Source organism: Odocoileus virginianus, chromosome 30 (assembly GCF_023699985.2).
Source record: "Odocoileus virginianus isolate 20LAN1187 ecotype Illinois chromosome 30, Ovbor_1.2, whole genome shotgun sequence".
NCBI lineage: Eukaryota > Metazoa > Chordata > Mammalia > Artiodactyla > Cervidae > Odocoileus > Odocoileus virginianus.
Window position 1 is genome coordinate 38,640,679 of NC_069703.1, and position 27,872 is coordinate 38,668,550.

At 37.7% G+C, this 27,872-nt stretch overlaps 1 protein-coding gene across 6 annotated transcripts in view; it reads right to left on the minus strand.

Moving 5' to 3' along the window:
* EYA3 (EYA transcriptional coactivator and phosphatase 3) overlaps window positions 1-27,872 on the minus strand; it is a 90,808-nt gene that overhangs the window by 24,613 nt on the left and 38,323 nt on the right. For 4 of the 6 annotated variants that reach the window (XM_020909106.2, XM_020909105.2, XM_070459013.1 and 1 more), the window contains 6 exons: window positions 26,141-26,207; window positions 23,469-23,605; window positions 14,870-15,007; window positions 8,446-8,531; window positions 6,082-6,265; window positions 2,613-2,752 (listed from right to left, as the gene is read on the minus strand). In XM_020909106.2, coding sequence (XP_020764765.1) covers window positions 2,613-2,752; window positions 6,082-6,265; window positions 8,446-8,531; window positions 14,870-15,007; window positions 23,469-23,605; window positions 26,141-26,207 — 752 coding nt within the window. The remainder of the gene's footprint in view (window positions 1-2,612; window positions 2,753-6,081; window positions 6,266-8,445; window positions 8,532-14,869; window positions 15,008-23,468; window positions 23,606-26,140; window positions 26,208-27,872) is intronic. The other 2 variants (XM_020909107.2, XM_020909113.2) reach the window with 2 other exon arrangements.

The window sequence follows — 27,872 nt, forward strand, 5'->3', positions numbered from 1 at the left end:
TCTACCTCTGTTCACAGATGATGTGATCTTACACAGAGAAAACCTTTAAGAACCCACAAAAAATTACTGAGAGCTACTAAAATGAATTCAGAAATCAGCTGTTTCTATAAGCGTGAAATGAATAATCCTAAAAGGAACTAAACAAAAGCATAAAAAATAATAAAATACTTAGGAATAAATTTAACTGATAGTTCAGGACTTGTATACTAAATCCCTATCAAAATCTCAACACTGTTATTTTTGTTGTTGTTGTTGTTTTCCAACACTTGTTTTTTAAAGAGATAGAAAAACTAACCTAAAGTTTGTATGAAATCTCAAGGGACCCTGAAGAGCCAAAATAGTCTTGAAAAAGAACAAAGTTGGATGACTCACGTTTCCTGATATTAAACTTACTACAAAGCAACAGTAATCAAAATAGTGTGGTACTAGCATAAACACAGACACACAGACCAATGGAACAGAGGAGAGGGCCCAGAAATAAACCCGTGTATATATATATATATATATACACATATACATATACACACATATATGTATATAGAAAGAGAGAGAGAGAGTTAGTTTATTATTATTATTTTCTGCAAGGATACCATGAACAAAGGGGAAAGGAAAGTGTTTCCAAAACAAGGTCCTAGGGGGACTGAATATCCATGTGCAAAAGAATAAAATTTGATCCTTACTTCACACTATGTACAAGTTAACTCAATATGGATCAAAGACCTAAACTTAAGAGCTGAAATAATAAAATGCTTACAAGAAACATAGATGTTTTCATAATCTTAGATCCTTAAGTATAATACCAAAAGCACAAGTAATAAAAACAGAACTTCAAAATTTAAAACTGTTAACCATCAAAGGATACCATCAAGAGAGTGAAAAGACAATGGACAGAAAATATTTGCACATCATATATCTGCCAAGGGATTAAAATCTAGAATAAAGAATTCCTAAGATTCAAAAACAATGAAAAACAAACAAATAAACAAACAAAACCCCCTAATTTAAAGAATGGGCAAAGGACTTAGACATTACTTCCAATAAAATAGACAAATGATCAATTCACACATGAAAAGATGCTCAATATTATCAGTCACTAAGGAAATGCAAATCAAAACCATGAGACACCATTTCATACCCATTAAGACGGAAAACGCAAAGAAGGGAGGCAACTGGAACCCTAGTATAGAGCTGGTAGGAAGGTAAAATGGTGTAGTCATTTGGAAAACATGTTGGTGGTTCCTCAAAAAGCTGAACACAGAACTACTATGTGGTCTCGCAATTCTACTCCTAGGTTTATACCCAAAATAATTGAAAAGAGGCTCAAAGTGATACTTTTGAGCAAAGCAGTTTTCACAGCAACTTTATTCACAATAGCTCAAAGGTGGAAAAACCTCAAGTGTCCATCACAGATGAATGGATAAACAAAATGTGCTATATATACACAAAGGAGTTAGTTATTCAGCCATAAAAAGGAATGAAGTTCTGAAACATGCTACAGAATAGATGAACCTTGAAAATATTACGCGAGGTGAAGTAATAAGCCTGACACAGAAGGAAAGATTTTGTGTGATTCCACTTATGTGAAATACCTGAAACAGGTAAATCTATAGCGACAGAAAGTAGAACAAAGGTTACCAAGGACCAATAGAAGGAGAAGAGGAAATTACTGCTTAATGAGTGCACAGTTTGCAATCATGAAGAACTGCTGAACAACACTGTGAATGTACTTAAAACTGCACACTTATAAAATGGTAAATTTTAATATATACTTTACCACAATTTAAAAAAACGAGTGAATTCTCAGTTTTTCCCATGAAATACATCAGGTCTTTAGATTTTCTTTTTTTCTCTCCCTGCCCATTCCCACCCTGCTAGTAACAAAAGGGAAGAGAGGTTCCAAACACAGCCTCAATTTACCAGCGTCTTATGAACAACTGTCAATGGACTCATTTTTAAATATGGCTTTTTCTTCTCATTAAACGATCACATTATAGAAAAATTAAAGAAAGAAAACAAAAAGATTAATATCAAAACTCCATTATTATTAGAATTTTGTATGGCTTTTTAGTCTTTTTAATAATGAAGCCAAATGTACATCCTTAATAAATGTCTATAGGGTTTAGAGAGTAAGAGAGAGCCAACCTCATTTACAATACCAGATCTGGTTGCAGGTTTCACAGAAACTTGGCCTAAAGCACTTTTAGTTCTCTCATTTTACTCTAAGATTTTGAAATGGAGAACAGTATGACATTACTTGTGCTACCCTCTGCTTTTTGAATATGATGCATTATTCTTCCTGTTCTCCTCTGGAATATAGAACTGATTGTTCTTTCCCTTAAAAAGTGACCTGGCTACCTAAACTTGAAAAAGCTTTTTCAATGCTGTTGGTAAAAAGGATCTGAAAGTGATATGGTAAAATGTTGGCACAGAGAAATGTGTTTTTACACTTCTCTTTTCACACTTGGCCAATTCATTTTCTACTGCTCAGGAATTAAATGGTACACAACATAGAACCACATAATCTCCATGAGTTTCAGAAATATATTTGATAAACTTAAAGAAAAGAGAAAAGAAAAAAGCAGGTGGTAACTCAAATGAGTTTCTTCCCATACTTCCAATTCACTGTCCTGGGAAGAGCTGGCGTCAGCTTTCCTCTTGCCCCGGTTCTTGCCGGTCATGTTTTTCCTGGACTGGTCATCAGCATCTTTACTTGGTGTGGTCTGGGTCAAAGATGGGCTTGGAGAAGGGTCTCCTGAAAAGGAAAAGTAAGACACTGGTATTGCCAGAGTAGTCACAGGCTATAACAACCAGAGCGGGCTCTCTGCCTTTAAGAATCATGTTGCAGGGATAAAGGCTGCGAAACCAAACTTTACTTAAGCAATTTGGAAATTCAGACCTAACAGCATGAAGAGTCATAACTAGAATTTGTATGCCTGCCTCCACAATGAAAAAACTTACCTATAAAGTCATTTTGCCCCCACCCAAAAAATTAAGCCTGCAATCAGTTTCTGAACTTGGTACAACTGACGTTTTGGTCCAGACACTTTTTGTTGTGAGGGGACATCCTATACGTTTTAGGATGTTTGGTTAAGCAGGATCCTTGGCCTCTACCCATTAGATGCCAGGAGCACCCCCTTCCCAGTGTGACAACCAAAAATGCTTCCACACATTGCCAAATACCCCTGGGTGTGGGGGCCTTGGGGTGGAAGCAGGAGGCACAAAACCACCTCCAGTTGAAAACCACCACCCTAGATCTATTTACCAATTTAAATAAAATACAGAAAGCAGTAGGTTGCAGCAAGCTACCCTCTAAGCTTATAACTGGTGAAATTTATACTGACTTTATTTTTATGGGCTCCAAAATCACTGCAGATGGTGATTGCAACCATGAAATTAAAAGATGCTTGCTCCTTGGAAGGAAAGTTATGACCAACACAGACAGCATATTAAAAAGCAGAGACATTACTCTGCCAACAAAGGTCCGTCTGATCAAGGCTATGGTTTTTCCAGTAGTCATGTATGGATGTGAGAGTTGGACTATAAAGAAAGCTGAGCACCAAAAAATTGATGCTTTTGAACTGTGGTGATGGAAAAGACTCTTGAGAGTCCCTTGGACTGCAAGGAGATCCAACCAGTCCACCCTAAAGGTGTTCATTGGAAGGACTGATGCTGAAGCTGAAACTCCAACCCTTTGGCCACCTGATGCACAGAGCTGACTCATTTGAAAAGATCTTGATGCTGGGAAAGATTAAGGGCAGGAGGAGAAGGGGACGATAGAGGTTGAGACAGTTGGATGTCATCACCGACACAATGGACATGGGTTTGGGTGGACTCCAGGAGTTGGTGATGGACAGGGAGGCCTGGCGTGCTGCAGTTCATGGGGTCGCAAAGAGTTGGGACTGAGCGACTGAACTGAACTGAATTGATACTGAGAAAACAATCTACTTTCTTCAACAAATAAATTACACAGGAAAGAAAAAGAGATGGGGGAATTTATAGGTTAGAACAAAATATATATCCACCAATTACAATGTATGGACCTTGAAAGTGAAAGTCACTCAGTCGTGTCTGACTCTTAGAGACCCCATGGACTATACAGTCCGTGGAATTCTCCAGGCCAGAATACTGGAGTGGGTAGCCTTTCCCTTCTCCAGGGGAATCTTCCCAACCCAGGGATCGAACTCAGGTCTCCCGCATTGTAGGTGGATTCTTTACTAGCTGAGCCACAAGGGAGGCCCTTACTTGGATTTAAACAAAAACAAGACTCTCAACATTTATGAGAAAACTAGAAATATGAATACCCTTAGGCATTAAGGAATTATTGTTGAATGGGATATTGTTAATGGTATAATGGCATTGTGGTTATGTTATCAAGCATTTATCTTTTAGAGACATGAGACCTGGAATTTGAGGAAGGAATTAGATGAAGTATAGTTGAAACATACTAGGTCACCAGGTAATGCTAGTGGTCAAGAGCCCGCCTGCCAATGCAGGAGATATAAGAGATGCAGGTTCGATCCGTGGGTCGGGAAGACCTCTAGAGAAGGGAATGGCAACCGACTCCAGTATTCTTGCCTAGAGAATCCCATGGACAGAGGAGGCTGGCAGGTTACAGTCCATAGGGTCACAAAGAGTCAGACACGACTGAAGCGACTTAGTACACACACAGCTGAAACAAGATTGCCTATGAGCTGTTAAACTGTTGAAGTTGGATGACAGATATATAAGGGTTCACTATACTATTCTGACAACTTCTGCCTATGTTTGACATTCTCCATTATTAAAAAGTTAAAACTGTTATAAGGAACAAAGATATTTAGAGAAATGAATTAAAAACTAAGGTAGTAATGCATGTAATGATTTCAATGTTATGCAGGCTTGAAGCAGTGACCATCTGTATGTCCATCTATTTAGAAGACTAGTAGAGGCAAGAGGAACAGAAAACTGCTTTAGTTGATGCAGACCACTGTTTTTTTCTTTTTAATTTTTATTATTATTTTTCATTTATTTTTATTAGTTGGAGGCTAATTACTTTACAATACTGTAGTGGTTTTTGCCATACACTAACATGAATCAGTCCTGGATTTACATGTATTCCCCATCCTGATCCCCCCTCCCACCTCCCTCCCCATCCCATCCCTCTGGGTCTTCCCAGTGCACCAGCCCTGAGCACTTGTCTCATGCATCCAACCTGGGCTGGTGATCTGTTTCACACTTGATAATATACATGTTTCGGTGCTATTCTCTCAGATCATCCCACCCTCACCTTCTCCCACAGAGTCCAAAAGTCTGTTCTATACATCTGTGTCTCTTTTTCTGTCCTGCATATAGGGTTATCGTTACCATCTTTTTAAATTCCATATATATGCATTAGTACTGTGTTGGTGTTTATCTTTCTGGCTTACTTCACTCTGTATAGACCACTGTTTATAAAAATGCATCAGTATTAACGATAAACAATCCTCCTTCAAGTTATAGGATGTAACAGCAAACCACCAAATTCTTATGAAAAATAGAGATGAATAAAAAGTATGTGCATATGTTTACTGAAAGTGTAAGTCTTTATGTCAGGATATTAAAATCTGGACATCATAATTCACTGATTCATTGCTAAGGTAGAGGTTTAAATTTGTAGGTGAAATTCTATGTATTTCTTTGGGGAAAAAGGACCACAGCTTTTCTCAAAATCTTAAAGGGATCTATGACACAGAAAAAGTTAAGAACTACCACCCTGAGGTGTAACCAGAAGTCCAAATGATGCACAGACTAAAACTGGACTTCTTTAACTACTACAAAATGTGCTAAGATTCTGAAGTTCTCTGTGACAAGCTACAGGCAGGGTAGAGTGGGAGTCAGAAATAAAGTCTTTTCATTCTTGGTCTGTTTTTGTTCACAACATCAAGTTTTACATTCAGTCTGCCAATGACTCATCACAGTCTGGATAGTGTTTAAAATACCCCTCACCTGAGAGGGAAAGCCAAGAGCACGGAATAGTGACTTAGACAAGAACAAAATAGTCTTCAACATCACCGGCTGGATGAAATGCCCTTAAGCCAAAGTTTTTGGAGCTGCAGCGCTTACCAGAGGCAAGTCTGGGTGCTGCAGCTGCAGGTCCCATGACACCGGGCTTCTCCGTCTGGTAAGTGGCTGCTGCTAACGTGGTGCTCTCAGCATCACTGCTAGTCTGGCCTGGGACTCCAAAGCTGGAGCTGGGGTAGCAAGCTTGGTACTGACTCTGACCAAGGATGGTATAGGTGGGATAGTCCTGTAGGTCAAAGGGGATAAGGGAGGAAAACAAGACTCAGAAAGAGCAAAACACGAATTTCAACACAAAAGACTTTCATGTCCCTTTCTCATAATTATTTCCTTAAAACATTAATTTGACTTTTCGTTTACCCACCTATACAGTTTTCCACCTAAGCCAATGGCTTCTGTGGAAACCCAAGAGTCCAGAGGCGATGCTGAGGGTAAGGCTGAGAGGGAAGTGCCCCATGCATTGTACACACACAGTCCATTTTCTACTATAACATTCTTTTTCTCCTACTTTATGTACAGAATTTCTGCATAGAATTTTTGAAGGAAAGATTCTACACTTTAAGAAGTTTATATACCACTGCACTAGATGGTAGTGCTTTTAAGGATAGATAAGTGTGAACAAAAAAAGCACATATCCTACATAGTTTCCCAGATTAAAAACTGAGTATATATCTCTTTAAAAAAAAAATCACATTTTCTTTAAAAATAAAGTTATTTCAAAATATTTGAAGGGAACTTTTGGTAGTTTCATAGGCACACACATGACAAAATTTATCAGGTCATAAACTGGAACCTGCGTGGTTTACTGTATGTCAATTAAACCTTTAAAAAGCTGTAAAAAATGGGTATGATGCACAGCTCAAACACATCTTAAAAAAATTCCACTGATATTGATACTGGTGACAAGTAGGAACATGCTAATTGATCAGATCAATTATTTATAAAGAGTACTGAGCACCTAGCATAAGCCAAATATAATTCAGTGTGTGTGTTTGTGTGTGTGTGTGTGTTGGTGCATGGACACGAAAAACAAATATTAAAGAAAAGAGTAAGTCAAACTAGCTGAACTCAGGGAGTTAAAAATCTAGCAGGATATAAGGCAAAAGTATTTCCAACAAGTTAGCGATAAAAAAATGAAAAAAGCAGAGACGTCCCTGGCAGTCCAGTGGTTAAAACTCCGAGCTTCCAATGCAGGGGGCACAGTTCAATCCCTATTCGGAGATCCATATGCCGTGTGGTGTGGCCAAAAAGAAAAAGGAAAAGCAAGAAAGGATTCCAGGAATGGTTGGATCAGGGCTGGGTAATGGAAAAAAAATTGAAGATGACTGCTCTGGTTTTATGTGTAGGTATACTAAAAATAGTGTGCGTTCTAAGTTGCTTCAGTCATTTCCGACTCTGTGACCCTGTGGACTGTAGCCTGACAGGCTCCTCTGTCCGTGGGGTTCTCCAGGCAAGAATACTGGAGTGGACTGCCATGCCCTCTTCCAAGGGGATCTTCCCAACAGAGGGATTGAACCTGCGTCTCTTATGTCTCCTGCATCGACAGGTGGGTAACTGACAAGAATTGGGACACTGCAGGAAAAGCGGCATTACTTTTGGAGGATAATGAACAGCAGAAAGGATGGAAAGAAAAGTTGGTTTTAGATATGGTTAACTTAGGGAAACAACAGGATATTAAAGGAAAAAAGCCAATCAATCAGCAGGAAGCCTGTAGATATCATGAGGTCAGGACTAGACTCTTCATTTTGGAAGTAGTAAGTGGACATTGTGAATGTGTAAACATTCCTGGGGATGAAATAGTAAACATGTGGAAAACTAAATACAGACTGGCCATGACTGAAGCCAGGATATGAAAGGGAGAGAGATGTTGCCCTGAAGAGTTCCAGGTACAGAGCAGGAACTCAATAAACACTGGGGGACTAGAAGAACAAACAAATACAAAAGCAGTCAAACATAAAATGTGAACCAGAATAGCAATATTAACTGCAGCCAGGAGAAAAGATCCATGGAGACTGTGGTTGATAATACTAATTGCTACAGAGAAAACAACAAATAAAAACATAACAAAACCAAAAAGCTCCTAGAACACTGAAGATGTTACCAGTGATTTAAATATAAAGTTAGCACAACAGTGATCAAGACCAGACCACAAGGAATTCACAATGAAATGAGTAGCTAAACAGGGAGCAGATAAAATCATATCATTCAGTCTTAGCAGAGGAATGAGAGAGACTGGATAGTAGCCTGAGAAACCATCCTAGGTCCTAGCTCTGGGAGCATCCAGAAAAAGGTCTCTCCACAGCCCATACTGGTTGTTTCTTAGAACTGGCAAACCGATAATGAAAAGAAGGGAGGAAGAGCTAGTCAGATGAACCGTATCAAGTAGGATGAACAAAAGGAGCACCATACCTGGTTTGAGATGCTGGAAACTGCTGCTGTTGGAATATTGGCAATAGCAGATGAAGTGGGTATCAGGCTGGCATTTGTGCTTGAAGCTATAAGATTCAAAGTGTTAAAAGATATTATGCAAAAAGCTCCAAGGAACTGAAACTATATTCTGTCCTAAGTAAACAGACTGACAAGGAGATAAGAAACACTGGCAAAGGAAATAAATACTAGATGCCAGTTTTGCTCTTTTGCATGCCATACCTTAATTGAGATTTAATTAGAAATAAAGCAGTTCACACATTTTTCCTGTTTCAACTTGAGTCTTCAACTATTTCTACTAAAGTCCTAGAAGGACACAACACAATGCACTGGCTCATGCTAATGATACTAAGGAAATCAGAAGCTAAACCAGATCATTCCAGTCCATCGTCTCTGGCAGCTGCAAAATGACTCACCTGCAGTGTGACCTACTGACACCAGTAAAAACAACAAAAGCTCTGGCAAATCCATAATTCCTATACTGTGATATTTACTGTCACTTGCCCCAAATTATGCCTTTTCTGGTGCAACAAAATTACTTTGAGCAACTGAGGCAGCTCTCCAAATTCTGAAGTGTTTGGGGTTGCTTCAACAAACACCATGTTCTGGCATTTAACGGTTTCACCAATGAGCCTGGAAACACTCGGAAAGTATTCAATACTATTCTGGTCAGGTAAAAAAAATTTAAGCTACTTAGGCTGCCTGTGTCAGGACAAGGAATTTGGGTTAAGTTTTTCACACCCTTCTATCACAAATTTCACCTGCATTTTAATCATATCCTCAGTGACTAGCATTTGCCACACTGATTTTTTTCTCCCCAGGAGGACAATGTAAGTGAAACTGTGAGGTACTTACTGCTCCTGAACTCCTCCTTCGCGCATCACAAACATGCTTACCCTTGGTCCCTACTGCAGGCACACACACAGTGAACGTTCACCCTCAGGCAGATCAGACCATCTGACTACCTATCCCACTGATGACAAAGTCCTCAGAGGGAAAGTTACTGGGAAAATCTCTATTAGCAGTGCAGGCGGACAAATGTGGCAGAAACCTGAGAGTCCTGGTCAAAATCAAGAGGGAATTTTTATCCCTTTCCCCAAGGCTACTCTGCTTAAAGTCTAGAAGAGACTGAAGCAAGTTAGACATAAGGAACAGCTACTGAGGCAACAGTAGCTTCAGAAGACTTGGGACAAAGAAGAGTTCATTTGTCCACAATCACAAAGTTAAAGGTAAACAGCCAAACAATAATGGGGATCTCCCAATTCTTCATTCAGTGCCTTTTCTTTCCTGAGTTAGGGATCAGATTTCCTCACTACTCAGGGAGATTTTCTCTACAGTACTCCCTCCCACACTAAATGAAACAGATTTTACACTCTTATAGATAATATTTTCTTCCCATCAATATTTTTCTCCCTAAGGGGAAGTCCTAAGAAATTACTGTATATAAGCTAGATGATTCTGTAAGTTGCTTTTAAATTATTCTTGAAGGAAAAGAATTTTGGGTACATTCCAGATTCTATTACTAGTACATTATGCTAGGCAGGTCTGCTGACTGAACATAGGTGATTTAATGTGGGTAAGATGAAGAATTTACTTAATCTCTCAAGGTTATCTCTTCCAGCAAAGTTTGTTTCTAGATCAATTTTTTCTTTAGCTCTAGTCCTAGCATATACTCCTCTGTTTCTCCTGCTGCTGCTGCTAAGTCGCTTCAGTCGTGTCCGACTCTGTGCGACCCCATAGACGGCAGCCCACCAGGCTCCCCCGTCCCTGGGATTCTCCAGGCAAGAACACTGGAGTGGGTTGCCATTTCCTTCTCCAATGCATGAAAGTGAAAAGTGAAAGTGAAGTCGCTCAGTTGTATCCAACTCTTCGCGACCCCATGGACTGCAGCCCACCAGGCTCCTCCATCCATGGGATTTTCCAGGCAAGAGTACCGGAGTAGGTTGCCATTTCCTTCTCCATCTGTTCCTCCTATTTACCTTTATCTCTGTTCTACCTTCTTAATAATTTATAAATGGTTAGAGGTTCAACTTATTCATATCTGATCTCTGCACACACACAGGGAAAAAGGTATTCTGACGAGGTAGTTTTATAAATTTAACAACTTTCAATTTTACTAGAGGTAAAAAGGCAGACCTAAAAAACAACTGGCCACATACTCTAATTATCCATGACAGGAAGTTTAATGTCTTGATTAGCTAGTTGCTGATGTGAAGTTTTTAACAAGTACAGTACTAAACATCACAAATTCCTCTCAGCAATAGTGGCTTCCATTACAGAAAATGTTGGTCTGCCAACCTAGAAAGTTTAAGGGCTTAATAACAGTTCTTTGTTCAACTCAATCAAATCATTCCTAAAGTGTCATTCATTTACTCATCTGTTCATCAAACCAGGCTGTACTATGTGCCCAGAAACTGTTCCAGTCACTGGGGAATAGAGAAGTGAAGACAATGCCTGCCCTCATGTTATTTAAATTCTAGTGATATAAGTCAGATGACAATTAAGTAATATTTATTTAGGTTTCTTGTAACCAGCATTGAAGCTAAACTCACCTTAAAATATACACAATCATTACATGCCCTACCTCCTGCACTATGACAAAAAGTCAGGCACCTCAAAAAAAAAAAAAGCACTGATCATCCCACAGAAATATATATGTAGGTCTCAATGACAAGAAATTTAACTGCTGACTTAAAAAACAGAAGCAGCAGCAACAAAATATGCAACAAAAAGAATAAATTTCAAGGATCATTTAAAACTCAAGTGGTAACTCCTATTGATATATATATATCTAAAGACTATTAGCTCCCCAAGTGCCAATGGGATGGCCAACTGTTTTTGGATAGTTTGCACTCCTGTTTTGATAATGAAACCGTGAAATCATAGGAGGATAAGCTTCTGAGAACCATGCCCCACTCAAGATCCACCTGAAGCAGTCAGGATACACAGACAGCTTTACAGAGAAGGCTGTGGTTACAGAACTGTGAGAGGCAAAGTTATGCGACATTACACCACAGCTGGAGGGTAACCCAAGGGTTAATGGCACATAGAAGTTGGTGCAAGATTTAGTTCCTACCCACCTCACTAATTTTATATATGTCTCTCCACCACCCTTGCTCACCCCAGCTTTAGAGTTACTGAAAACAAGACCCTCTTTCTCACTTGAGGACCTTTGCAATGTCGCTCTCACGGCCTGGATTGTTCTCCCAGGCCTGGCCCTCTTGCCCTCCAGCTTGATGGGTCCTGGTCAGCATGTCTATATCCTAAGACTCTGATTCCTCTATTAAAACGAACTCCTTTCTTGTCTCCCCAATCACAACAACCAGTTCTTTTCCCCTTTCAGAGCACTTTTTCAAAATTTATTTCTTCCTTTACTTTTTTGTTCTCTGCCTCCCCTCCTAGTCTGTAAGCTACATGAAGGCAGAATCTTGCTATTTTATTCATTACCTTCAACATCTAGCAAAATGCCTGGCCTGTAATAAGTGACGCTTAAAAAATACTCATGGGATTTATGAATAACAGCATGTCAAGGTTATCAAAAACAAGTGAAGTGTGAAAAACTGCAGTCAAGAGAAGCCTAAAAAAACATGACAATCAAATGAAATGTGGTGTCTTGGATGAGATCCTGGAATAGAAAAAGGACATCAGGTAAACACTAAGGCAATCTAAATAAACGTATGATTTAATTAATAATAATGTACCAATATTAGTTCATTAATCATAACAAATGTTCCATTCTAATGTGAGATATTAATAGTAAGGAAAACTGTGTGTAGGGAAGGACATATATAACTCTATCATCTGCTCAGTTTTTCTATAGATTTAAATACAATAAAAAAGAGCCTATTAAAATACAAAACAAATCTCCTAGTCAATGAAAGACTATTATGTGTCACTATTAGAGCCCAAAGACATTCACCGAACATCAAGGCTGGGTTAAAATTAATTTTGAAAATTCTAAAACTAATTTTAATTATTTTAACTATTTCAACTCAAGAAAATAACCAGCGATTTGGCCACATAGTCACAGACACTCTAGGAAAAGGTTGATATAAACAACCCAAATCTATTTAATCAAAGGGTTTTCATGAGCATTGAAGCAGAAACTAAAGAAAAGATTTTGATCAGAATTGATCAAGCCAGAAGTAGAATTTGCTATAATTTCTCTAATTTCTCCAAGGAAGATGGGCTATTGTCAACTGTTGAAAGCTTTTGGAGGGGATGAGGGGACATTGTCATTTTGATTCCTTAAAAAAAAAAAAAAATCAGTACAATGCTCCTTGCTTTTATTCCATGCTGTGACTGGGTAGTTACATGGGAGTGGGTGGGAAGCGGGGGGAGATGAAGCCCTGGAGAGCTAAATAACATTCATTAGCCAAGCTAAAGGAAATGAAAAGTATGGGTGAGAAGAGTGATACTGATAGTGGAGAATTCAGGTACTCAAATGTGCCAAAAACATCCATATTTCATTTCAGCCAATTGTTACTACCTTCTTTCTACCACCTTTTTCTCAGAATAAATGGCAAAAATTGACAACTTGATGGTTAATTTCTGCCTTAATTTCTACCCTGTGCCAAAGCTCTAATGAGAATATAAAGGGCCAATAGATTAACCAGAAAAGGGAAGGGAAATGAATTTAAATATTTGCTACTATAGGTTCTCAGTTTGGGGAGCTGATATTGATACCATGACTTCAACACTGAAAATAATAAACATTACACTCACATGCTGGGGCCAGACTGCCCAGCTTACATCTTTGACTTATCCGCTGTGTCTTATGTGCCAAATCTGTAAAATGAGATTAATGACAGTACTTCCCTCATAGGTGTGTTATGATTACATGAGTAACACTTATCTGCTGCTAAAACAATGCTAAACATATAATACAAACTTATAAATACCAACAATCATCATTAGCACAATGGAGGAAACTGGGTTAATTGATCTAAAGGGAGAAAATGTACTAAAAGGTAAAGAAATTAGGATAGTGGCAAATTAAGTCACAGAATGGCTTTGTGACTTTTTAAAAGCAATGGGTCTTAAAAGACCCCCACAAGGTGGTTCTTCTTGTTTTACAAGGAGGGAGAAGTAAGCTCAGCTACCAGGTTCCACAAATTCAAGATACAACTACACAGAGTGGTGGTTCTACACCTTGGAAGAGGATTATTAATGTAAAAGAAGTTGCTTTTCTTTCATGACCAAGGTGTAGTCATCAGAGATATAAATGTTTAGGAGGGACCTGTCTACCAGACTTGCCTGTAGTTGGACCCCAAAGCCTACCAACCTAGAGAAACACTTTATAAAAATGAAGAGGGCTAGAGAAGATAAAGTCATGCTCTTAAGTTTTTCCCCTCCTGGCTTGTTCCTATTTTAGAAAGAAAGAAGGGGGGGGTGGTGGAGAAAGGAAAATAAGAAAAGAGGAGACTTGCTAAACAATAAGAGATAGAGGTAGCTGAGTAAGGTCTTAGGAATGTAACCAGTTCTGTTCCCAATAGACCAAGAAAAAGTAGTTCTTCATCATTTTATCGAAAACAGTTAACACCAAAAATCAAAAAATTTTGTTTAATATAATCTAAATAAGAACATTTTTTTATCCTCAAAGTTTGTATCTTAAGAATACCTCTGACCAGTTTTCACTGTCCTAACTTCATCTCTTTAGCACCACCATTTTATAAAGAGTAATATTTAAAAGCTGGGAGAAAGGAGGCAGATGAGAAGCCAAGTTGATGGACATTAATTCCCCATTTGGAGCAATGACAAATTCCCTGCATTAGACTTGAAAGGATAGGGAATTAACTCAATTAGGGCCTTACGAGTTTCTTTGTCTTCATTCCTAATAGTCCTGTTTTAATTCTAACCTTTCAGAAGAAAAATCTGGGAAGGCAGAGAGGTTTAGAGTTCAAGCTTTAATGCTATGCTTTTCATCACAAAATAGAAACAAGACTGAATTTTTTGGCAAGAAAAATGCTTACCAAGAAGTACAAAATGGGGGAGGAGGTATGACAAAAACCACAGCAGAAAAGCAGCACACACCTTACAAAGCAGCATTCATCTCATCTTCCATTCTATTTGCACGTCACAGAAAAGAAGTCAGCAGAGCTCTAACCTACATTCTGCTCATTTACAGGACAAAATGTCACTGAAAACAGACTAGAACAAAATCAGACAGGTTTTCTGGACACCAACATGCAAAAGAGGAGTCTTCAATTCTATTAAGCAGTTCATGAAGGCTTAAACTACTTATGAACCTCACTCCTAAGTTCTGGTTTGTCTAACACAAAAAGCATGCACAAATGCAAATATCCTGTATTACCCAATATGTTTGGAGATACAGGTAGATTAAAAACAAAAAAACAGTAATAATTAAAAAAAAAAAAATGAAACACACACAACCATGCCTGTTTACCTTGAATGGGATAAGAATAATGTGCTGGGCTTGGCTGGCTTGTGGTTAACCCTGTAGTGCAGGTAAGAACACTGTGTTGACTTGGAGATGGAGTCTGAATTAAACCACTTTCAGGTTTCATACCTGGCCACAATGCACCTGAATCAGATAAATTGGACCAATTACAAACAATACACTGGGACTGAGGAGCATGGTTATGCTTTCAAATATCAGCCAGTAGGTTTAAAATCTAAATCTTAAAACAAAAATAAATTTGCTTGTAAGAGAAAATAACTGAATCTCCCACTTGTAATATACCACAAGCAAACACAATTTCAAAGAATTGGGAGTGCGGCCATAGAAATAAAAATCCTGTCAAAAACCCCAATAGTAATATATGTATATAAGTTCACCTCAGTGGTTGGGGGAAATTGATCAGGAGTCAGAAAAAGAGCTACTGACACCCAAGTGTTGTTGTAAAGAGTATCTGACATTCAAATCGTTTGTGTGCATTGTCAAGGTGGGAGATATTCCACATACGTTTAAAATTCACTTACCCATTAAATAAGAACCAGATTTTTCTAAAATGTATATATACTTCTCTGCCTCCTTAAGCTGGTTATTTTGTTACCTTTGTTTCTTGTGATTAGGAAAGACATACCTGCTTACTTTCATAAATTAAAAACATTAACAGAAATATGTAATTCCTAATTTTTAGAAGAAATAAAGTCACATATAATCCCACCATCCAGACTTAACCACTATTCAGTTTGCATAAGAGCCACTAAGATTTCTTCTGTTTACAATCTTGTTTTTCCTTTTTAATCAAAATGGGATGTTACCTGCTGTTCATAATTTGCTCTTCCACATAATATCTGAGAGACATCTTTCCCTGTCAGAACATAAAAATCTACCTCACACTGACAGATATCACAGCTATTCACTTTTTAAATTTAATCACAATGCTCCTAGGTGGCAATCTTTTAAAAATATATTCATACTCTTTCCTATCTTCTTAGCAAAGGGAACATACCTTTTTTCAGAATTAATATTTTCAAGAGCACTTCTGTGCTGTGCCATGTACATTACAGAAACATCCTCAGAGACTACTGCAATGTGTCAAGACACCTGCTTAGTACTAAGTAGAACTCAATTACAGTTCTATGATTTGAAGGTTCTTGTATCTCTTTGCCTTTTCTCTGTGATCTGTCACTTCTTGACAATCTTCTGTTTCTGGCTGTATCTCCTTTTTCATCTGCAGTAAACTAGGAAACTGTGAGAAAAGCATGCTTCTACATGAGAGTCTAAGGATATCCTTTATGAATGAATTGTTTCTGTCATAATTTTGGCTATGCAAAAGTCTATTAAAAGCCTCACTGTGCTCTGAATAGTTATGGCTACTGGATCAAGATAGTTGAAGCTGATAACTGGGTCCAAGAAGATCCATCGATGAAACACATTCCAGGTAGGAAATCAGTATGAAGGTCAGCTACAGCTTCAAATTCAGTATTACCTCATTTCACATACTCTTAATCTGGTAAGAAATTTGTAAATATATAATGCTTTGATAGTAAAGACTTCTGCTTCACCAGGGCATTCATATATCTTAGTGTAACTCAGATCTATAAAATCTGCTGATAAGTAAATATAAGAACAGTAAAAGATGTGAAAATCTTAAAAGGTTGACAATGGAACATAGTAACTGCCTTGTCTCAAACTATTTTTTTAAACTGAAGTACAGTTAAAATGTTGTGCTAGTTTCTGCTGTATGACAAAGTGATTCATATATACATGTATATATACATATATGTACACACACACAGATTCTTTTCCATTATAGGCTATTATAAAATATTAAGTATAGTTTCCTGTGCTATACAGTATAGGTTCTTGTTGTTTACCTATTTTATATATTGTAGTGTGTATATGTTAATCCAAAACTCCTAATTTAACAAACCCTTAAAGCATTAAAAAGTCATAGTCTTTTCTCACCTATTAAACACATGAAATAACTTATTTGAAGAGATTAAGAAACACCAACATCTTAGCATGAATTAGAAGGGCTGTCCCCCTCCTTACTTAGTTCATGATGATTTTTAGTCTTGTCCAGGTAAGCCACAGCTAAAGTCCTTGCTATGGTTGACATTTAACAATAAAAAATATTTGAGAATGTAGTTTTTTAAATGTTTATGATGTGAAATTTGAATATCAGTGCTAAGATTCTTGGTAATTGACTATCATATTTTTTAGAAACAACTTGCCATTCCAGTGTCACAATAACTTTGATTTATTGTCATCAATTTTTTTTTTCTAAATAGGTTCTGAACCTGGGGTGCTGGATTTGTGAACATGTTTATTATTACACTGTACTAAAATACTATCTTACTAATAAGAATAATATTAACAAAGAGGGTTTTGCTACTCTCATTATTTAGTATATATTCTTAAAAGTTTCAAAATGTATAATTTCTATTAATTGGTCTTTCTTATAAGATCAAAAATTAGTGCAAAATATCCAAGACAAGTTTGATGAAATAGCTAGTTTTGAATGTTTTTGGCCAGAAACATGAAGTATAAACATGAAGTATATTTAATACTGTTTTATAAAGAATAAAGGAATAAAAGACACCATGGACACTGCTCCCGGCATCACTGTAGCCCTGCTCTTTAAGCCCTTCCTTTAAAAGCGCTCTTCCTAGAATTAAGTAACAAGTGGCACAACCACCACACAGCCTCACTGTAGAGCATACTGCCAACGTCACAGAAATGAATCCTGGCTCCCTGACTCCTAGCCCACTGCTCTTTGCCCGAAGTCCAGACTTTCTCAAGTCATTTATGCACCAAGAGCCTGATGTAGAGCACAGCTGATCAAAAAATGGCAAAGGAATTTTTGTCTCTGAGTGCGATGCTCCTGTTGCCCACGGTGGGGTCTCATCACTAACTCTACCCATGTTTCTCAGCCCAAATACTTCTCTATGGGTTAGCTACTAACCAAACTAATCTGAGCACCTCACTTTGCAGTAATGTGTATCAGAGTAATGGAACTTTAGAGAAGACTATGCATGCTCAGTCACTAAGCTGTGTCTGACTCTTTGCAACCCGATGGGCTAGAGCCTACCAGGCTCCTCTGTCCACTGGATTTCCCAGTCAAGAATACTGGAATGGGCTGCTATTTCCTTCTCCAGGTTAGAGAAGATTAGTTTGGTTAAGAACTGAAGTACATGTAAATGCTAGGAAAAAACATGAAGAAATATCTTGTTGATATAATAGCTCACTGGGATGAGCTATTATAAATGCTAAATAATCTGAGTACTTTTGTTAATAATAAAATAAGTAGATGTGTATTATAGATAATTGGTAAACTATAGAAAATGAAAAGAAAAATATTGCATAATATCATCATATAGAAAAAAATATAGGCAGTTCTCGCTTTTGCATGGGACTGTGTTAACTGAAACCTGTACACAGTGGAACTGTGTCCTCATTTTGCATGCTTCTGCAGTAACTGAGATCAAACCTGTACTGCCGGTACTGTTAACATTCAGTTTTTTTTCCAAATTATTCTTTATGTAGTATTTTTAAAAAATACTTAGTATATTATATTGTATTTTCAGTTTCATATACTGCTTTTTTCAAATAATAATGAGCTATGTTTTCAAGACACTAAGTATTCTTTAAGAATATGTTTATAACGGCTACACAGTTTTCAATTCTATGAATTCACTGCAGTTTAACACACATCTTTCCATTCAATATGTTGGCTGTTTCCAATCTTTTGCTATTGTAAATAATGCTGTGATGAGTATCTTGGTAGTAAATTTTTGTGGTTATCGCTAATTAATTTCCTAGGATAAATCCCTAGAAGGGATTACTAAGGGAAATGACATGAACATCCTTAAGACTCTTAATACTACTGTCAAATCTCCATCTCATATTAAACCTCTTTTAAAAGAAGGCAGAACAATGGAGGTTAAGCCAATCTTTTGTGAGCTCCTAAAAACAAGTAAGTACCCTTTCCCTCACACACATTCAATCAGATCACTAGAAGTTAAACCTCAAATCCTTATTCTGCCATCTCATCATTTCTATATAGCTGTGAAAAGATGACCACTATTCCTTTACTTTTAAAGATCTGTCATAATATGGGCTTCCGAGATTTCCTTTGCCTTCTCTCACTTCTTTAAAAGGAGGAAACTTTAATTTCATCTCAACTCTAACATTAACTTTTTCATACACACCTAAATTTATGAGCACTTCTGGATTTAAACAGATTGGGGTGCAATTCTAATACAAGGTATTTACTAACTGTATGACCTCAGGTTAGTCACTTAATGCTTCTAAACCTGCTTCCTCATCTGTAAGCAGGGATAATGCTACCACTTACTTTTTATGACTGCTGGTTTGGAATAAACAAGAAAATAATGTAAAATGTGAAGTACTTATTCTCAGCATACTGCTTGGCACAGTAAGCACTCATTATTATTTCAATGGCAAAGCCAAAGAAAGCTCAAACTACCGCACAATTGCACTCATCTCACACAGTAGCAAAGTAATGCTCAAAATTCTCCAAGCCACGCTTTAACAGTATGTGAATTGAGAACTTCCAGATGTTGAAGCTGCCTTTCGAGGAACCAGACATCAAACTGCCAACATCCGCTCGATCAGTGAAAAAGCAAGAGAGCCAGAAAAACATCTACTTCTGCTTTATCGACTATGCCAAAGCCTTTGACTGTGTGGATCACAACAAACTGTGGAAAATTCTTAAAGAGATGGGAATACCAGACCACCTGACCTGCCTCCTGAGAAATCTGTATGCAGGTCAAGAAGCAACAGTTAGAACTGGACAAGGAACAACAGACTGGTTCCAAATAGGGAAAGGAATACATCAAGGCTGTATATTGTCACCTTGCTTACTTAATAACTTATATGCAGAGTACATTATGAGAAAACACTAGGCTGGATGAAGCACAAACTGGAATTAAGATTGTCAGGAGAAACATCAATAACCTCAGATATACAGATGACACCACCCTTATGGCAGAAAGCGAAGAACTAAAGAGCTTCTTGATGAAAGTGAAAGAGGGGAGTGAAAAAGTTGGCTTAAAATTCAACATTCAGAAAACTAAGATCATGGCATATGGTCCCACCATTTCATGGCAAACAGATGGGGAAACAATGGAAACAGTGACAAGAATTTATTTTCTTGGGGCTCCAAAATCATTGCAGATGGTGACTGCAGCCATGAAATTATAACACACTTGCTCCTTGGAAGAAAAGTTATGACCAACCTAGACAGCATACTAAAAAGCAGAGACAATATTTTGTCAACAAAGGTCCGTCTAATCAAAGCTACAGTTTTTCCAGCAGTCATGTATGGATGTGTGCCTGGAGAATCCCAGGAACGGGGGAGCCTGGTGGGCTGCTGTCTATGGGGTCGCACAGAGTTGGACACGACTGAAGTGACTTAGCAGCAGCAGCATGTATGGATGTGAGAGACGGACCATAAAGAAAGCTGAGCGCCGAAGAATTGATGCTTTTGAACTGTGTGTGGTGTTGGAGAAGACTCTTGAGAGTCCCGTGGACATCAAGGAGGTCCAACCAGTCCATCCTAAAGGAGATCAGTCCTGAGTATTCATTGGAAGGACTGATGCTGAAGCTGAAACTCCAATACTTTGGCCACATGATGCGAAGAACTGACTTACTGGAAAAGACCCTGATGCTGTGAAAGACTGAAGGCGGGAGAAGAAGGGGATGACAGAAGATGAGATGGTTGGATAGCATCAATGACTCAATGGACATGAGTTTGAGTAAACTCCGGGAGTTGGTGATGGACAGGGAGGCCTGGTGTGCTGTAGTCCATGGGGTCGCAAAGGGTTGGACACGACTGAGCGACTGAACTGATTATTATTATTATTGTATAAATATATTAATATAAAGTCATATTATTACAGTAAGATTTTCTAAAGCTCTGTTTACATCCGAAATAAAAAACAGACAAGCTAATTGAGTGTTAGTGCTAAAAGTAAGATAATAAAATTACTGAAACCTTCATAAGAAGAAGGTCTTCCCTGATAGCTCAGTTGGTAAAGAATCTGCCTGCAATGCAGGAGACCCTGGTTTGATTCCTGGGTTAGGAAGATCCACTGGAGAAAAGATAGGCTACCTTTCCCCAGTATTCTTGGGCTTCCCTTGTGGCTTAGCTGGCAAAGAATCCACCTGCAATGTGAGACCTGGGTTCGATCCCTGGGTTGGGAAAATCCCCTGGAGAAGGGAAAGGCTACCCACTCCAGTATTCTGGCCTGGAGAATTCCATGTACTGTATAGTCCATGGGGTCACAAAGAGTCAGACACAACTGAGCAACTTGCACTTCACTTTTTTACAAGAAAAGGAATGCAGAGGTTTTGTTTGTTTTTTGTTAACTGAAGGGTAGCTCATTTACTATATGTGTTAGTTTCAAGTGTATAGCATAGTGATTCAGTTTTTTTGCTTCCCTGGTGGGTCAGGCAGTAAAGAATCCGCCTGCAATACAGGAAACCTGGGTTCAATCCCTGGGCTGGAAAGATCCCCTGGAGAAGGAAATGGCAACCCACTCCAATATTCTTGCCTGGTGAATCCCACGGACAGAGGAGCCTGGCAGGCTACAGACCATGTGGTCGTAAGAGCTGGACACAACTTAGCAATTACACCACCACCACAGGTTATTATAAGATATTGGATATAATGCCCTCTGCTATACAGGAAGAAATGGGGTGTTTTATATCTGAGTGACATAAAACAAAAAAAGCCATGCAGTGAAACATAAAAGTTATCACACACATACACACAAAAAATATTACAAGTATTTCTTTGAAATTTGAGGATATGCTGTAACTATCATTCAAAGGCAAATTAAGCTAAAAACAGTTCTCTCTGAACTACTGATAAGAATTTAAGAAACAAGTTTCCTTCATCTCAATTATTAAACAGAAACAGATTAATAAAAGAGCCTATTATAAGCAATATTTCTTTATAAAATATTGTCTCCTTCAAGTTTTTAACAGGGATCTACTTTACAGAATTTTCTTTCCTTAATATGAGGGAAATGTAGTGATTATAAAAGATACCATAATATCTAGGACCTACATCCACATGGCACTGTGCTATGTATTCCATAATCTGAGTTTAGAGATATAACAAGAGTTTTACTTAACAATGAACAGCAGGAATAAACAGCTGTTCAACAATGTCATAAAGGGCTTTTGGCTTTCCAACAAAGAATTTAAATCAAAACAGTAAAAAAAAAAAAAACCAAAAACATGAAATACTTTATACTCGCTAGCCTATTGTTGATATTAGCCAGCTACTGGTAAATTAGTTTTAATATATACAAAAAGAAATAAACACAAACATATTCACAGAGAGTTCTGCATCTGAAAGGACTGCTCAGCCTTGGCTGGTTAAATATATCAGCAACATAATATTTTAGTATACTTGCTGATACTGACAGGCACTGAGGTGTGGGTGTACAAACAGGAAAACAAGAACATTTCTGTTTCTTTTCTTTCATGAAATTATCAGCTACCACTAACTACCATTAAACATAACTCCCAATTTTTCTTTCTAGTAGTTATCAAGAGCCAAGGAATGCTAATAAGTCTTAAAGTAAGAAAGTTGTAACTACCATAAAAGAGTAGCCAAACAGGACAGGAAAAGTAGGAATGTCAAAACCCAAAGCAAGCAACACCCAGAATCTGTGGCAATCTGTTAGAAAGATTTTCTAAAAAAAAAAAAAAAAAAAAAAGAAAGATTTTCTAACTCTTAGCTGGTTGCAATAAAGGCTACAAGTTATAATTTTATTAACATACTGAATATTTTTTTAAAAATACAGTATTCTTTCAATTTCCTGACATCAGTTCTAGGAAAGCAGCAATAAACCACACTGAACATATCTATCTATACATACACTCAAAAATCAGCAGATATTAAGTGCTCAAAGAACTTCAAACTGACTTCTAGTAAATCATTCTAATTTATAGTTCAGTCCAAGATACCTAAAACCAAAGAACAAAACTCTCTATGCACATGATAAGGTTGCACAAAATCAGGGATTTCCCCCTAAGATGACTTCTTGGTTCAGCAGAGCAACAACTGATCACTTTGCGGTATGGTCTAAGAAGGAAAGGGAGAAACAGAGAGAGAGAGAGAACTATAAAGGTATATTCTATCTGGATATGTAGATTACTTAGTTTTAGTAAGAAATCAGCCACCGCAAAATATACTTGTCATGGTACCATGTTTTCCATGAAGTAAGTCAAATCAATAGCAATTCCTCAAAGAGTTTCCAAACACTTGAAGATCCCAAGTTTTCCAGTCAAGACTTAGCATCTTGGAAATAGCTAAATTATCGCAGATAAACAAGTGAGTATTAAAAAGTTATGATTTTATATTACATGCATCAAATACACTGTGGAAAAGTTGCACACCCAACTTCTACCACACCTGTAACAAGGAGATGCTGTCAAGAACAACTGGCTTTCTCTCAGCTTCCTGATTAGCCATGCTTGCTTTTGGGGGAAAGATGGAAATTTCTGCAGCATAAAATCAATATTCTTAGAAACTGCTTACAACAGGATGCCTTACCGAAAGGAGGTAGTCCGTACGTCTGGGTTGCCTGAGGGTAGACAGCATAGGGTTGAGACTGCTGCAAGGTCTGGTACTGAGTCTGCCCAGGGTAAGCAGTTTCCGAAACAGGAACTGAGAGGATATGTGCATAAGGTCTAGAAAAGTTCAAGAAAACAAAAACTTTTACATAAGTAAAACAAAAACCAGCTAATATCACTAACAGCAAAGAATCAATAATGAGTAGACTAACCTGTCACATAGAATGTCTTTTACTATGGTCAGAAAGTAGAATTATTTTTTCCTTTTCAGGTCTATTTATCATCTACCTAACAAACAATTTTATAGAAAAATTAACAGTTTCAAATATCCTCCAAAGGTCCAATCACACCACAAACATTTGTGGTGTGCTACATGCAAGGCCCTATGTGAGTTAGTACTGACTAAACTCATTTATGCCCTTATGTCTAAATATAGAATAAAACCCTAAAAGGACAGACAACTGGACAGAATAGATTGGCAACTGACTCTATTCCCCATCGAGCCCTCCAGGCCAAACTAAAGTTCCGAGAGGGAAAGTAGGACTTGGAAAAGAGGGTGAGGCCTGCAGAGAAAAAGCAGGCGACTGCCACATTAGAAAACCAGGATTAGGAGTGTGGCCCAATGTCCCTAGATGGAGCCTATAATATCAGAGTCAAGTGACTAACAAAATTTGGGAAGTCCTAGACAGGACACTGACTTGCCCTGCTGATATTTAAGCCAGAGTATACTGCCACTAGTTGGTACCAACCACATCAGGTTTAGCTAGAGATGGATTCAACACTGAAACTTCAGGGATTTTTAAACCAGCGAGCTGACCCGCTCATTTCATCCATGGAATAAGATGGCGCCACATTTTATGTACTGAATTTTTAGACACAAGTTATTTTATTTGGTGAGTTATGCTGTACTTATAAAGTAAGAAAGTAAGTGTCATATGTACCATGTAGGTCGTAACAATAAAATAATGGGGGGAGGTAGTTTCAGAGGGGAAAGATTTTTTTTGTTGTTGCAGTTTTTGGGGAGGAGAAAATGAAGAAAGGCTATAAAGAAGTGGTCTGTGAGCAGACAGAATGTGCAAAAATGAGAGAGAGAAAAGGTGTTCTACAAAAAGAGAAAACCTGAAGACAGGGCTTCAGCCAACAAAGAGCAGAGATTATACTAAGGGGAAGAATAAGACAGACAGCAAAGACCTTGAATACCAGGCTAAAAGTGTTCAGACAAATCTGAAACAATGAGGAGTCACTGAAATTGTTGACCAAAGGATAACAAGATCAAAGCTGTTCTTTAATAAAGATTAATTTGACATTTCTTTGTAAAATGGATTGGGGGAAGGGGACTTGAAACAGAGGCAGTTAAAAAATGCCATGGTTTAGTTAAGTGGTAAGGAAGTCTACATTAAGGTAGAAAGATAACAAGGTGTCCTGAGTGCAACAGGTATACAATACTTTTTTGAATAAATGAATGAATTTGGAATTTGCTATATTCACATCTAAGGAGACCCTAAAAGACTGAATTTGAAAATTTCTAGTCTTCTTAGCCATACCTGAGACCAGAAAAGAGCTCAGGCTGTAGCTGTTAATCAAATCATGGGAGAATGACTTAAAATCTTAGTAACTTCAAATGGATTAATCTCCAGATATGATAAAGATCATAAAATCTTTTTAATTTAGTGTCTTTATAGCTCAAATTATTTTATCACCTTCATAATGATCTCAGAGAACAGGTTCAGTCATTCCACAGAAGAAGAAAAACACGGAAAATGACTGGCCCAAGGATGTTATTAACATTAATGATAATACCAGATTAGAATTTGGAGAATTCATTGAGATGATTTTTCAATCAGCTCATTTTTTTTAAACTGATGCAAAATTCAAAAGGCACTTAATACAAATGGCACAAAAAGGAAAAGTTTTCTTTTTACAAGAGACCCATACATATTACTCACCCTTGTCACCAATTTATTTATGTAACTTGCCTATGTAAGCACGTAAGAATTTATCCTAGGTTAATAAAGCATGCTTGTATGCATCTATGTATGCAGGCTCAACCTTTATCAATGTGCAATTGGTAGCCTGATATACACACTGTTTTGCAACTACTCATCTTGGAGATGATTAACTTAGTGGATCTTAAATGCTGATCTTATCTCATGAGGCCCAAAATATTGCCTCTCAGTGATTTAAACTCACTAAACCTGTCTAACCTCAAGCCTACTTCTACTTGAGGACACCTCTAAAAGAATAAGCTTCTAAAGCAATAAGATAAACACAAATTAGGCCCAGAAGTCCCAGTCTGAGGCTGGCTTTAGCTTTTTTAATGGATCTCTCTTTTAAAGTGGAGCAAAGAGAGAATAATGAGAAGTTAAGCAGTGATATATTTTCATCACTAATGGTATTTTACACTTTTCAGTGCCTATTCACTTTGAGAAAGCTCCTGGGTAACAGTGATCTATTTCAGATAATCATTAACTTTTTAAAAGGACAATACTTAGACTATATTTACATGGAATAAAAAAACTGGAGTAGGGCCAGAGAGAACAAGAGAGGTGAAAATAAATTTAATGTCAACTTAATAGCTTAAATATCAAGTTACATTTTGCAATGAATCTAGAGAAAAAGCATACGGATTTTTGAAATTATTATTCAACTTACTTTGCAGAATACATTTGTGAGGTATAATCATTGGATGAGCGAGTGATGTAATCGGTGCATGTCATAACTGAAAGATATAACCAGGTAAAAAGTTAGAACATTTCAAAAATGAAAGGGGGAAATTTCATGTCTCACTGTATAGTCTTTCAAACTAAGGAACAGAATAAAGCTTGGACATCAGACATTTATAAAGACTACACAGCAGAAATACCTCACTCTTCTAATAATGAGTTTATAGAGACTTTTAGAGACAGTAAAAGATGCTAGAATGAAGGCGATATAGAAAAGAGCTGAAGGTCAGTACCAACTGATCTCTATTTTTGGCTGTGCTGTGTGGCATGTGGGATCTTAATTTTTCAACCAAGTATCAAACCTGGGCCCTTAGCAGCAAAAGCGTGGAATCCTAACCACTGGACCGTCAGGGAATTCCTGATTGACTGATCTTTACCATCACCAGCATTGTTCTAAAACCATAAATGAAGCAACTTCCTAAGCTCTCATCTATGTTCAGAGGTGAAGTTAAAATGCAAGATCCATGTCTAGGAAGCCACATTACACTTCTTCAGCTTATTCATTCTCTGGCTGCTTACCCTATTCTGAGTAAAAGGTCATAAGGATGACCTGCAGGAAGACAGACTGGGAAGAAGTATCCAGTAATTGTTGCTGCTGCTATATATGATCAGCAGCAGAAAGATGCAAGCATGCTTTTACACTATCATTTTTTCAGCTTAGTAACAAAGCTTTAAGTTTGGTAAGGCAGAGGCAGACCTGAGGAACTGATGTAACTCCGATAAACCGTCAAATAAAGGGGCCTTCCCAGTGCCTGCCCTCCTGGCCGCCATGATGTCATCTAGAATAGACAGTCAGGAGGCCCAATCCTCAGGGTTTCGTGCGTGATGAGTACTGCAAATATTCAATTCAAGTTTGACAGTAGCAGAATCCTTTTCATTAGCAGTATTTCAGTCCATATTGTAGATAGAGCTACAACACATAGAGCTTGTACCAGATTCCTAAATTGTTCAAGAACATCCCTCAATACCTATTATAAGGGAGGTTGCTCTATTGTGGATAGGGACTCAGGGTGAACCAACTAACTTTATGTCTAGCTGGGTTCTCTGAGTGTCTTACCCCCAAAGGGAACACTGACCGAGATATGTGGGGTCGATTCATGCCCAACAGTAACACAAATCATCTGTGAATGAGCTTATCATCGATCTTGCCTATTGCCACTGTTCACAGTCTCTGAAAATAATTCATGGCAATTTGCAGATTATACTAATCATTAATCACTTTGACAAAAATGAAGGGAATCTCAGTTAGATCTAAGGTTCTTATTGTCCATTACATAGAACAGAAGTTCATTTGATTTCTACATAATGGTTCCTTCTCTGCTGACAAGTATTTTCAAAAACCCAAATCCTTCTCCTTCTCCCATTTAATTCTAGAAGAGATTCGCAAAACATTCTAGGAGATCTAGGCCAATTTTTACTTCTCTAGAGAATGAATGAGACTTAATCTTTGTGGTACTTGGGAACTATGAAAAGATTAAAAAGAGTCAAGGCATAATCTGCTTAATTATAACTTCTCTGCCTGCCCTTCTTCCCCCTCAAGCTGTGGGACAGCTGCCTTCCTACTAAACTGTAAAGCAGTATTAAGATCATTATTGTACGTGCATTAAAAACCCAAGTCTTCTGTTTCCCTGAGTTAGAAAATTGCAGGTGAGGTGGGATAA